Source organism: Octodon degus, unplaced genomic scaffold, assembly GCF_000260255.1.
Source record: "Octodon degus isolate 3935 unplaced genomic scaffold, OctDeg1.0 scaffold00088, whole genome shotgun sequence".
Classification (NCBI taxonomy): domain Eukaryota; kingdom Metazoa; phylum Chordata; class Mammalia; order Rodentia; family Octodontidae; genus Octodon; species Octodon degus.
The window spans coordinates 1,784,368-1,798,158 of NW_004524664.1; the positions used below are offsets into that span (position 1 = coordinate 1,784,368).

A 13,791-nucleotide genomic window follows, 5' to 3' on the forward strand; every position below is an offset into this window, starting at 1 on the left:
GGTCTTGCCTCTAGCCTCTTTGCAGGGAGTTCTGCTGAAGGGTTCCATGCTGGGCCTGCAGCCTGGGTCAAATGAGGATCCGTGGGCCCTGGGTCGTCTCACTTACTCGCTAGGCCAGGGTTCTGGGTCTGTTCAAGATCCCACCGGGCCCGGTTTCTCTCACTCACTCGCTGGGCCTGCGCTCTGGGTCTATTCAGGATCCTACAGGCCCTTGGTCGTCTCACTCACTCGGGCCTGCGCTCTGGGTCTGTTCAGGATTTCGCGGCCTGGGTCATCTCACTCACTCACCTAGCCTGCGCTCTGGGTCTGTTCAGGATCCCGCAGGCACAGGTCGTCTCACTCACTCCCCGGGCCTGCACTCTGGGTCTGTTCAGGATCCCGCGGCCCTGGGTCGTCTCCTGAACTTGTTTTTTGATTGAAGTCTGATTTTGGAAAAGTCAAACTCCTTTTCTCAGGCCAGAATCTTGGAATGTATTGCCAGTCATCGGGCCAAGCTTTGATCTGTTATTCATCAAAGCTTTCATTTTTATATGGAATATTTACTGTTGTCAAAAGCAAAGCATGTGTTGTGCAGCTGGGCATTGGGCTATGAGTGAGCTGAAAGGCAGCAAGGCCTTTCAGGCCCATCTTCAGGGCTGACCGAGCATTGGCAGGGAGGCCCAGCTGGCCCTTGTGTTGAAGATGGGAGATGGGCAGACCTGGCCAGGTTACCACCCTATCTGCCAACAAGACTTCTTCAGGACTAATCAGTATAGAAGACGAGAAAAGACTCTTTCCCACCTGCCTTCAGTAATGCCTCCACAAGAGAGTTAGGATCTTGGTATCCTAACAGATCTGTTGTATATCTTAACTTCTTTCTGTTAGATCTTACTTAAGTTGGAAAGTGGCTGGTCAGATCGTATTGATAGTCTGTGCTTTGGAACTCGGGGGATTGAGGACTTGACCCGGGTCTGCCATTTCAGTTCCCTCTTTGGCAAAGTGAGATTTATGATGTTTTTATCAAATGAAAGAATTATTCTATTATGTGAAGAAATAACTGCAAAATCCCTTTGTAAATTTTGAAGAGAATTTGAAAGGTATTTAAGGAAGAGTTGATGCTATAGGCATTTCATAAAATGTAGTCCTCAGCCGTGACTCATCCACATGGCTGACACTGACAAAGGTTCTACAATCTGAGGTACAGGATCTCAGGATAAATCCTGAGGGGATTTCACAGACCTTATCAGATCCAAAATCTACAACCCTTGTTGCATAGGTCCTGCTTTACCTTGGTCTTAACCATCCAGAAGAAAAGTATAAAAACGAAATATAAGAAGTAAAGCCATGCTATTATATTGAGCTGTGGGGGACTCAGGTCATTTATTTGTGACATTGCCAGTGAAGCGGAAGACCCAATACTATTGTGGGCTGCTGGACTCTTTTGGAATGTTTTGCTGAGTTTACACACCTATAATATTCAAATAACGGAAGTTAACAAAAAACAGGTATACAGATGAATGTCCATTTTGTATCTGTGTATTCAGAAAGGTTGGGATAGATATTTAGTTACATTCTCATAATGAACAGAATGATTTGTTCTAATGGTGTTTGCAAATGGGATGTCAAGTCCGCATCTTGTACAGCAATTAACCACTAGGAAGAATGCATGCAGTGTGTTAATTATTGAAACTGTCCTACCGATTTGATTTGAAACTGTCTCATTGCTATTTATTTATCAATAAAATGATGGCAAAAAAATGTCCTCATAAGTTATTATTGGAGGATTTTGAAATTGGTTCTTATTGATTCATGAATGTAATGCCCAAGAGCAATCAGCCATTTACAGCTAATTTTGAAATTTAAAAAAGAACTTTGCCTACTACATGTTTGCAGATTTGTTGGTCATGTGAAAAAGTACCTTTGGAAAAGCAAAAACTGGACCTCTTACTGTGGGTGACCATTGCACAGCCTGTGAAGACTTGCTAGACAAAGTACAGGGATAAGTTCATCTCGCGCTGTATTCTCCCCAAGCTGTAAATTCAGTGCATTCTTTTCGTACATTGCTACTCAGGTCATGTGAGCCCTGAAAGTTGGAAATACCTAATTTTTCAGGCATTTCTGATAAACTGTTGCTACCTTTTCACAGTGGTTATTTTGTTTAGTGCTATTACTATCTCCATGTAAGACAGAGTATACCCTGCTTTAAGGGGGTCACCAAGAGAGTCCCTTGCCCTGGATCCTCTTCACAGATTATTATGAAACAACCAGACGACCCTGATAGAAGGTAACAGCTCTACTTGTGGTTCTGCACATGAGGTGTGGGAGAAGCAAGGTACCATTTATCCTGAGAAGTATTTTGGCAGTGCTCGTGAAGAAAGGCAGTCAGGAGCCCAGAAGTGGACACAGACATCTCACTTCCCTTGCAGTGCAGAGAAGGGGTGTTTGCAGAATAAATTTGCTGCCCACAGCAGGCTTTTAAGTGTTAAGATAGGGCTGGTCAAATAGCTCAGTGGATTAAAGTGCCTGCAAAGGGGTTGGGGGTTCGATCCCCAGGCCTGCCGTGCTGGCCCCGACCCTGAGGGTGCCCTGAGATGACTAGGCATGGTGGCACCCACCTGTAATCCCAGATCTTGGGAGGCTGTAAACTGGTGGATCACTATGAGTTCGACCTAGTAGTGGAGACCCTGAACATTCTGTAGACTGTTCCCTAAAATACAAAAATAAATAAATAAATAAAGTGTTAGGAAAAGTGTGTGTGTGCGCGTATGTGTGTGTGTGTGTGTGTGTGCGCACCCCTGTGCCTGTTTGCAGTTGGAAAGTAGAGTGATTGTCTTTTCCTGTTTGTCTCTTCTGTCTGCCACAATCTCTGTGTCATGAAAACTTGCCTGATCTTCCTTGTGATTCTGACTCCCCTGTTTTATTTTTCCCTTTCTTTTAGAAATGATTTAGGGTGGAAAAAAAAAATCTAAAAGTCCAAGATTTCTGTTATATATAATGTCAACAATACTAGTAATCATGGTGATGATTTAAGGTAGATGTATACTTACTGTAATGTTCTACCATCAATATGTGTGTATTTAATTTTTTTAGTACTAGTAAAGAAGTGGTTCTTTTTAACTGTGGGTGTATGTGTATGTTTTTTTTTGTTGTCGAGGGAGTGTTTGTTAGTTTGGTGGAGGTGGTGGAGCTAGAGATTGAACCAGCAATTGTTATATTCTGGTAGGGAATCCCAAGCATGTCTCTGATGAAGTTTTCAATCAGATTTGAATTGGTGGGTAATAAAAGCAGTAATGTGTATCTCACACTTACTCTGATCAGGCACAGAGCCAGGCACTAGATAAATCATACCTTATTTAATCCCTTAGGAAAGGCACTGGTATTATCTTCATTTAAAAATCAGGAAATATAGGCTTAGAAAGCTTAAGTAATCTGCCTAAGTTATATAGCAGATAAATGCTATAGCTGATATTTGAACCTAAGTATTGTGACTCTACTAAGACAATTATTTATGTTCTTGAGCATTAGAATATTTTTCGTTGTCTCATAGGAAGTGTGCTTTTATAAGATCTGTGTCATTTCAAAAGAATATTAAGGTCTGAGGAGTTGGCTCAGTGGAATAAGTGCTTGCCTGGCAAGTGCAGAAGCCTGAGTTCAATCCCTGGTTCTGCCAAAAAAATAAATAACAAAAGAATATTAATTTCAGGTCATGACAGTGTCATGTTTTTCTTGGTAAACAGAACATTTACCCACCAACAGAGGAAAATGTTTGTCTCTCTGAGGTAGAAATAGTCTAGCCATTCCCTCTTACCAAATCCCACAAGGACTGATTGAGTGATGGCTCCCTTTCCGCTCTGCAGGGGCAGCAGCTGAGGGGCCTGGAGTGAATCTAGTTCTACTTTCCTGATGTTACACTTGACGGTGGTGTGGCACATTTTCTGTATGTCATCCAAATAACTGTTTGAAAGGCACAATGCAAAGTCTTTATCCACTTCCTGTGCAATGTCTTTTCCTTGCTTAGCTGTGGTTAACTATTAGGACAACTCTCACATTTTTCTTGTTCTTTTGTTGACTTAGAATTCTCAGGGCTGGTTTATCTCAGAGTGTAAGTATCAACTTCTGCTCTTTAGTTTTAAAGATGACTTTTTACATGAAGTGGTAGGTTGTTTTTTAACTCTGAAAACTATACTTTTCATTTTAAGGTAGATAGCGTTTGTATTTTACATGTGTGTGTATGTGTATAAAAGTTCTAATCAAATAGGTCTTCTCCAGGTAGTGGTCTCTTGGTGTGCTGAATCATAATGTATTTTTAATGTTGACTAAAGGAATGGTTAAAGCAAGGGCAAAAGGACTCCTCTGATTTCAGCAGATAGATTTTTTTAAATGTATTTGGTACAGGGTCTATAGAATCTGTGCAACCATGCCCAGTCTCAATCCCTGTCTCAGTGCTCCCCAGGGTGGGCCAGCACAGCATGCCAGGGATGGAACCCCAGGCACTGCACTCCACCTAAGCAGAGGCTTTAGTCCCCTGAGCTATCTGGCCAGCCCACCAGATAGATTTTGTACTGGAGTAGTAACTCTAAACCTTTCTCATATCACTGGAGGGAAACTCTGTTCTTACTTATTTCAAAATCTTGATGGATTTATATTTGGTTTTGGCTTTTTTTAATGTTTGAAAACATTTATTTGATACAGGGTCTTTCTACGCAGCTCAGATTTGTAGCAATCCTCCTATATGCTCAGGAGGATGAGCCTCCGCAGCGCTGCGATTACAGGCATGCATCACCATGCTGGTCTCAGCGGTCCTTTGGTGGCCTGAACTGCGTGTGCAGGATTCAGGGGCCGGCATGGCATGTGGTACCAGGGATCGAACTCTGGTCCTTACACTTGCCAGGCAGGTGCTTAGACTGGATGTTTGATGAACTGAAAACAAATAGAGACCTGGAGAGTAAGAAAAGGGTGGATGAGGGCAGGAGTGAGAGCCCACACAAGTGCACCGTAAATCTCGCCTGCGCTGTGTTAAGGCAAAGTCACTTGAAACTGGAGTGCCGACCTCCCTATAGGCACAGTACAACTCAGCAGACAGGAGCACTCTGAGAACCTTGAGTACAGTGTTTACATATGCATCCTTTTAAAAATAGTTCAGGACTTCCTATGCCAAGTAAATGTTTCCTTAGTAACTCAGATCAGTTGATTGAAACTAAAGGCATTTGTGTGGGTGGTTATGGCAGCCCAGCTGTTAAGTACACTGTACAACTAGCCTGGTAAACAGCAGAGGTATCCGTACAGCTGCAGGCTGATGTCATTGCCTGGGGCTGGGCCTGTCACTGTGGATTGTGGGAAAAACAGGAGTCCTCCACCCCACCCCCACCTGACCTGCTTTCTTCCTTCCTTCCAGGTCCTTCCCATCTGTCCTCCTATTGCCCTGTGCGTGGTGGACAACAAAATTGCATGCTATTTAGGGTTTGTCTCTTCTTTTTTTTTTCTTTCAAACTGAGGAAACAGGTTTCTTTCAACCTGTCTGGTGGCTAATGTGGAAGGATTTCTGTATGTTCTACTTGATTTTATAGTAAATACAGTAACATTAGCTTTAGCCAACTGACTTTCCAGTGTACACAAATGAAACAGGGCTGCAATGATGGGATCCTTTTTCTGAAGGTTGTGTATCTCCTGTATTAGACATGCAAAGTAGGCAGTCAAAAAGGACTTGTAACCAATCAACAAAGGCATCCAGTTGCTTTTTACTCAGGAATGTTGATTTGGCGAGGCCTTTTCACTTAATTCCTTTACAATTTCAGATATCAGAGTAAAAGAAAAGCCTAACTGAAAGCTCATATCATAAATGTTATAGATGGCAATACTCTGGTCTTCCACTATCACCCGTTAGCCATGTAACTCCAGAATGTTACATGGCTCATTTAAGTATGCTAGCCTAACCCAAGCCACACGAATATACTGCCTCACACCCATTAGGATCAGGATGAATGAATATATGACATATATATATATATATATATATATATATATATATATGTAATATGCTTTGATGAGGATGTAAAACCCATGTCCACTCATCTACCCTTACTATATATGGTGCAGCCACTGTGCAAGAGGATGGTGGCCCCTCAAATAATTAAAAATAGAATTTATTATGTGAGCTAGGAATTCTGCTGGAGATACACACACACACACACACACACACACACACACACTATGGATTCAAGCAGATATTTGTACTTCTGTAGTCATAGCAGCATTATTCTCACTCACCAAATAGTGGAAACAAACTAAACATCTATCAATAGATAAATACATCTAAATCAACCGATAAATTTTAAAGTGTGATATATGTTATTCAACCTTTAAAAGGTAGAAATCTTGACATATGGATGAACCCTGGAGACATTGTGCTGAGTTAAATAGGCCAGGCAACAAAAGGTCAAGTACTGTTGATTCCATTCATGTGACCTTCCCAGTGAAGTCAAATTCATAGAGGATGAAAGTAAAGTAACAGTTACTAAAGACTGGGGTGTGAGAATTTATATAATTGATACAGTGCTTTAACCTGGGGTACCTGGCAGTTAAAGTTCTGGAAATGGGTGGTAGTGATGGTGTAAATGTACTCAATACCACTGACTTGTATAATTAAAATTATTAAGACCACTAAATTTTAGGTTAGGTCAGTTTTACAAATTCCTTTTTTTTTTTTTTTGTACCAGGAATTGAACTCTGGATCTTGTGCTTTGTACCACTGAGCTATATCCTGGCCCCAGAAAAAAATCTTTGAAAAATTAAAAACCTGACCAGAATTTCTATTCAAGCCTGACAGGATGGAAACTCCTTTGTGTGCCCCTTCTTGGCCCAGTACTGCTGGTTTGCATGTGTCTCTGCTCAGTTAGCAATTCTCCAAATGAAGGGCCCCTCATGTGCCTCATCAGCCTTGGTACACGGCAGCTTGGTGGGGTGCAATGGCCCCTGTGTATATACAATGGAGTACTACTCTGCCGTAGGAAAGCTGGAGACCTTTCTAGGTAAATGGATGCACTTGAGGCCATACTCGAACGTGAAATAAATCAGACACAGGTGTTTAAATACTGCTGCTCTAGTGTGAGAAACTGAAAGTATAAATAAGGACCAAAATGTATAATAGATACTAGGAAATGGGAAGAAAATGTATAAATGGGAAGGGGCACTAGGGAGAGGAGAGGAGGGAGACAAGAAGTGTGGAACAAGAAGAAAAAGAGGAAAAAAATATGAAAGCTTTTGTAAATGAGGGAAGGGGGGATAAAGGGAGAATAAGAGAATGGGGGAAAAGCATCAGTATTTTTCATGTACAGGTATTAATTTTCTATGATGAATGTGATCATTATGTATATCTAAATTGTACCAGTACAATTAATTCATGCGTGCACATACACACACACACACACACACACACACACACACACACACACTAATCAGATTTGGAGCATTAGACAAAATAATAGGGTATGGGGCCCTATTCTGTGCCATGCATGGAATAGTTTTCTTACTTGTTTGCTTCATTGCTTGATGATGGTTCCTTCTCTTTCCCTTTGAAACAGTCAACTTTCCATGACTTCAACAAGCACCTGAGGTAGGGCTGGGGAGATGGCTCAGTAGAATAAGCGCTTGTCTGGCAACCTCAAGGTCCTGAGTTCAAGCCCCGGTTCCACAAAACAAAACAACAACAAAAAAAAACCCTACACACACCCCTGAGGTAATTAACCTATGCACAAAAATGGCTTATTTTGGCTCACAGCTTTAGGGGCTTTACACTGATTGCTTGCTCCTATGAGTGAGGCAGCACTTCATTTGAGAACTCCAGGACCAAGAGAGGAAATGGTTGAGGTACAGCAGTCCCCGCTGAGGACACAGCCACGGCGACCTGAAGACTTCCCGGCGAGGCCTCACCTCTGAAGGGTCCGCCATGTGCCAGTGGTGCCATCTGGGGAGCAAGGCTCTGCCGCGCATACTGTTGCCCCTTTCAGTATTTATGCATTTATCTAATTTTTAAGGCTTCTCTTTGTAGGCATTAGTCTTATTTTAGTATGTCTACATTTATCTCTGAAGGAATAATCATTTGTGACCATCTGTATTGACTGCTGCTATCGCCACTTGGCATGTTCCCAAAGAAGCAAGGATATACCATTATAGGAAATTCGTCCCAGAAACCAACCAGTTTTATATTCCTTACAATAATTATTGGCCTGAACCACCCTCTTCTCTGTCATAAAACAATCTTTTGCCTTTCACAACTCCTGAAATACATATTCTTTACCAAAAGAGAGATAAGGATTAATCTGACAGGTTTATCAGTAACTCTTTTAAATTAATTTATTGGCACTCTGAGATGCTGAGAACACTCCTTCTCCAGGCAACTGCGGTAGGATTTTGTATGTACACATTGATGGAGAAGGGCTGAGCAAGTTGGAAGCCACGCTTCCCAAGACATTTGAGATCTTCTAGCATTTACTGTGGTGTGTGTGTGTATCTCATTGTGTGTTCTACAACATGTTATGTGATGCATAATTCAACTTTTGGTAGTGGGGAGGAGAGAGGATGTTTTGATTTTAAATTGTTTATAAAATTACTTTGCCTACTTGAGATCTGTTAGCCTTTATATTATATTGGACCTTTTAAAATGTAGCTTTTCCTCTAAAACTTCTGTGTTCTGGTGATTTATGTTCAATATGTTGTAATATTTATTTTATTACTGTATTTCTGAAGTAAACTGAAATCAGTTCAAATTAAGTATGCATGTAAAGCCCATGTGTTCCCTCCGCCTGATCCTTTCTGCTGTTTCTATATCTTAGCTCCCTGGCTAAGAATGGAGTAACTTGTGCTTAGAAATGTCATGGCCAATCTGAGGCTCTTCTCTTTGTGGCCACTGTGGTGATTGCTCATGATGCAAAAGGGTGACCTTTAGGTGGAAACTCAGCTCTTCCTAAGTATTCTTCTTATCACTTGGTAATTAGTGTTTTGGGGTGTTTTATGTTTTATGGTTGCTGCCAGCATCTGTTTCCTTTTACAGTCCACTTCTCTACTCTCATATGTGAAATTTAGATTGTGTCAGCCAGTTTTGTGTTACTCTAAAAAACTACAACCAGCTCATTAAAAAAAGGGTTATCTTGGCTCACAATTTTGGAGCCTCCATTGCCTTGGGCCTGTAATGAGCAGCTCATCATGGCAGGGTGGGGGGATGCATGAACTGTCCACCTCATAGCTGGGAAATGAAAAAAGGAGGGAGAAGGGATCACAGTCCTAGCCTCCCAAGGGTCTTTTTCAAAGACATAAGACCCTCTATTAGGCCTTCCTCTTATGGACTGAGAATATACAGACGTAATTTTGAATACATCGTTATCCAAACGCTAACCCTGGGCACTGAGAACTGAGCCATAATTGTATTTATGACTCTAAAGTCATCCTAGATATGTATGAATAGTGTGAATTTAGAAAACTGAGCAGATTCAATGGCATCTACCTTTTTATTTTTCATCTTTTTAGTTGCTGCTTCAACCACTTGTGAGAAATTAGAAAAAGCCAGGAATGAGTTGCAAACAGCCTATGAAGCATTTGTCCAGAAGTTAAACCAGCAGCACCAGACAGATCGAACAGAGCTGGAGAGTCGGCTGAAGGAATTTTATACCGGAGAGTGTGAAAAGCTTCAGAACATTTACATTGAAGAAGCAGAGAAGTATAAAGCTCAACTGCAAGAGCAGGTCTGTGCCTTAGAACAGGAGCGTGTTCTCGGTTATGGCTGCTTGCTTGAATTCTGATTGCTGTTCGGTTTTTGATGAGTCTTCCTTAGTCCTTTAGTGTATAGGTGGAAAAAGTTTTAGTTGAATTTTTTCTTGTGACTATATGAACAAAATTAGGTCCATATGCTGAATTGAAAGGAAAAGTTAAAATTTAAGAAAGCCTTTAATGCCAGTGTCCAGAAAGAATGCCTTTGGAAGTATCCTGGTATTTGGGTTTCTTTCTTTCTTTTTTTTTTTTTTTTTTCAATGGCACTTTTAAAATAACCCTTCTCCCCCGACACACTGACTATTATGCTATAAACTTTTTAATTTCCTAGGTTAGATTTTCATTTAGTGAAAAGATAGAGAAAGTCTACTATTTAGATATAGTAAAATCACACAGTACTACATGTGATGAGGCAATGTGACAAGCATGGGGCTTCCATGGCCCTGTCACCGTGGAGCATGGCCTTACTTCTTGGGATGGATTCAGCCATTGCCATCAAGGAACTCTATAATACACGTGCTCTGTGTTCCTGGGGAGGACAGCGTGGAGAGTTCGCAGAAGCCACTCTGTCTCAGGTTGTGGTGCCCATGAACTCAAATGAGTTCAAATGAGCCTATATGTAAGGTCTCTTCATGTTGCTGCTTGTTTATTCAACTTGGAACTTTTTGTTTTCCTTGGTAAACTTTGTGTTGCTTGTTTCTTATAGTTTGACAACTTAAATGCTGCCCAAGAAACTTCTAAGTTGGAAATGGAAGCTAGCCACTCGGAAAAAATAGAATTGCTAAAGCAAGCCTATGAAACTTCTCTTTCAGGCAAGCATCCTTTCTTGCTATTTAAACATAGAACGATCTGTTGGAAAAACTTGATGTTTTTAAAGATGGAAATGATTCATAATTTTTCCCTTCAGAGAATGCCCTGTGGCATTTGTTGGGTGTGTTTTGGGTTCTTTGTGTATTGTTCCTTGCTAGTGGACACTCTTTACTGCCAAGAAGTCAAATAGTAGTTTGTTACAAATATAAGTCTTTTAGGAAAAAAAGATTCGAAGGACCTTTTTGGTGGTGGTGGTGGTGGTGGATAGTGGTTGCTATTTTAGGTTCCTAGGAAGATGTCAGTTTAAATCTTGGTCACATAAAAGATCTACACTAGGCACTCTTGCACACCAGCACTGCTGGGAAATGGAGACGGCTCTTGTTGGATAAAGAACTATTATTGTCTCACCTCTTATTACCAGAAAGGCAGAAGTGAAAGGAAAAAAACCAAGACGCTGGTCTGCCAGAACTTAGCAGTGCAGCTGTGGTCTTTACAGTAAAGCAGCCGCATTTCACACAGAAGCACAAGGGCATTGAGTAGGAGCTGACTGGATGCCTGTTCTCAGGATGTATCAGAAAAATAGAGCTGTGTGATGTCACAGGTGATGAGACATTAAAGTGAGTGGCTCAAGGTAGACATTTAGTAAACATTGTTTTTCTTTCTCTCTGCTAGGCATGTAATTGATTTTAGGCTTTTGTTTGGTTTAAGAAGTGAAAATTGAAGAGTGTAGGGGATCAGACCACGCATCTGAGGCCAGTGTCTTGAGACCCTGTGACCGTCTGTTTCTGATTTTGTTTTGTAAGGTCTCTTGTCCTCTCTGGGTCTCAGCATACCCAATCCTAAGACAGGAACCTCTACCTTACCCATTGCACAAGCCTAGGCCGAGAGGAGATCACTCAGTTTGTATAGAAGCATCAGACAGATGTAAAGTAATGCAGTCATGACTTCATAATCAACTCCTACATGCATATCTTTCAGTAATTGTGTTATATCATTGAATAGTATTGCCTTAAAAATACTATTTTTTTCTAGAAATCAAGAAAAGCCATGAAATGGAAAAGAAGTCACTTGAGAATTTACTTTGTGAGAAGCAGGAATCATTAGAGGTGGGTGCATCTGAACACCACCTCCCAAGTCATCTTTTTTGATGTCTCTCCAGTTTGGTTATGTTTCTCTGTTGCTCTGTTCTGTCTCTGGTATCTTCCTGATAACTTACATTCTGCACGTGTCACGGTGTTTCAGAAACAAATCAGTGAGCTGAAGAGTGAAAATGATACTTTAAATGAAAAGCTGAAAACCGAAGAACAAAAAAAGATATCAAGAGAGAAGGCAAATTTAGTAAGTTTTGTGTTCGTTTATCACTGCTGATGTTTTCTTCTGCTCAGTTTCAGCGTCAACTAAAGGTTCTAGAGAGAGAATACAGATTTGGAGCTTGTCGTCCCACACGTGTGTGCATGCATGTATGTGTGTGTGTGTTTTAAAGAACAAATAAAAATTTCACAATAGGATAGAGAATTATAATAATTATATTGTATACTGTTGTCTTCTTATTAGTTATGGAAAGTACAAGATATAGGAATGATATCTTTTCCAAACAACATTAGCACAAAACTTTCTTTTCAGTGAACTAAGAGAAACTAGCTGTATAGCCATAACTGTGTGTGTGTGTGTGTGTGTGTGTGTGTGTATTCCCCCCCCCTTTTCTTTCTCTTTTCCCTGGTCACAATTTGTCTTTTCTTTGGAACAGTGTCTTCTTCCCAAGTCACAACATCTGTTGTAAATATTGGAGCTTATTTAGTCATTCAGTTTGTCACACTAGGGAGACAGTACGATGTTTACATATATGGGTCTGATTTATTTCACTTATGAGTATGGTCTCAAGTTGCATCCATTTACCTATAAAAAGTCTTCAATTTATCCTCCTTTATAGCTGAGTAGTATTCCATTATATAAAAAAGGCCACAACTTTTTTTTAATCCATCCCTCAGTTGATGGGCACTTGGATTTTTTCCACATATATCACTATAATTATGATTTTAATTTTTCTGGGAAGATACCCAGAAGAGGAATAGCTGGGTTGAATGGGAACTCTGATCTTAGTTTTGTAAGGACTGATTTCCACAGTGATTGTACCAGTCTTCTCTCCCACCAACACTGGAGAAGGTTCCTTTTCCCCTAAGGCTCTGCCAACATTGGTTGCCCAATTTTTTGGTGATAGCCATTCTCTCTGGGGTGAGATGGAATCTCAGTGCTGTTTTAATGTGCATCTCTCAAATGACCAATGATGTTGAATATGATTTCATGTATTTGTCTGCCATTTGTATTTCTTCATCTGAGAAGGATTTTTTCACTTCAGACACCCCTTTTTGGACTGTGTCTTTTAATTTGGAGGTCTGATTTTGTGTGTGTAACTATACAACTTCTTGTTTACTGATGTCTCTTTTTACATTGTAAGAACTGACTTACAGATGAAATTCAATATGTTATGGTTGGTCTAAGTGAATACCTATAGGAAAATAAAACTACCAGTCTTTTATGCAAAAACCTTATTTTTGTAAGTAAGCACTAAACTGTGATATAATTTACATACCACAAGGTTCACTATTTTAAAATATATACAATTCAAGACGGGTAGCACACAGCTTGTAATCCTAGCACTCAGGAGGCTGAGACAGAATTATCTTGAGTTCAAGGCCAGCTTGGCCTACAATGCAATAATCTGTCTTCAGTAAATAAAGCACAATTTAGTGGGTGTTAGTGTGCTCATAAAGGTGTACATTAGTCATAAGTATCTAATTCTAAAACATTTTTATCACCCCCTAAAGAAACCTCAATGCATATGCATTCCCTCCACATGCCCGGTATTCCAGCACTGAGCAACCTTTTGTTTACATTCCATGTCTGTGAATTTGCTTATATTAGACATTTTGTGATCATAAGCACATAGCGTGTGGCCTTTTGTGATTATCTCCTTCACATAAGCTGATGTTCTCAAGGTTCGTCCATGTGAAGCACACATCTGTACATCATTCCTCTGTATGCATGGCTACTGTATCACCATATGGATAGCTGTCTCTTTGGCAAAGTACAGGCTTTTCTGGTAAACTCTGCCTTCTCTTATGATTTGTATTCTTATTCTTGCCCTTTTTTATTGGGCAGGTATATTTTCCTGCTTATGTCTTTAGGATTACTATTTTCATTCTATATATTTGTGGCCTGGAACTGCAGACTCATAGCTTT

At 40.5% G+C, this 13,791-nt stretch overlaps 1 protein-coding gene across 7 annotated transcripts in view; it reads left to right on the plus strand.

The window, feature by feature from the left end:
* Mtus1 (microtubule associated scaffold protein 1) overlaps positions 1-13,791 on the plus strand; it is a 180,835-nt gene that overhangs the window by 161,650 nt on the left and 5,394 nt on the right. For all 7 annotated transcript variants that reach the window (XM_004637230.2, XM_023721987.1, XM_004637231.2 and 4 more), the window contains 4 exons: positions 9,502-9,716; positions 10,448-10,553; positions 11,584-11,657; positions 11,794-11,889. In XM_004637230.2, coding sequence (XP_004637287.1) covers positions 9,502-9,716; positions 10,448-10,553; positions 11,584-11,657; positions 11,794-11,889 — 491 coding nt within the window. The remainder of the gene's footprint in view (positions 1-9,501; positions 9,717-10,447; positions 10,554-11,583; positions 11,658-11,793; positions 11,890-13,791) is intronic.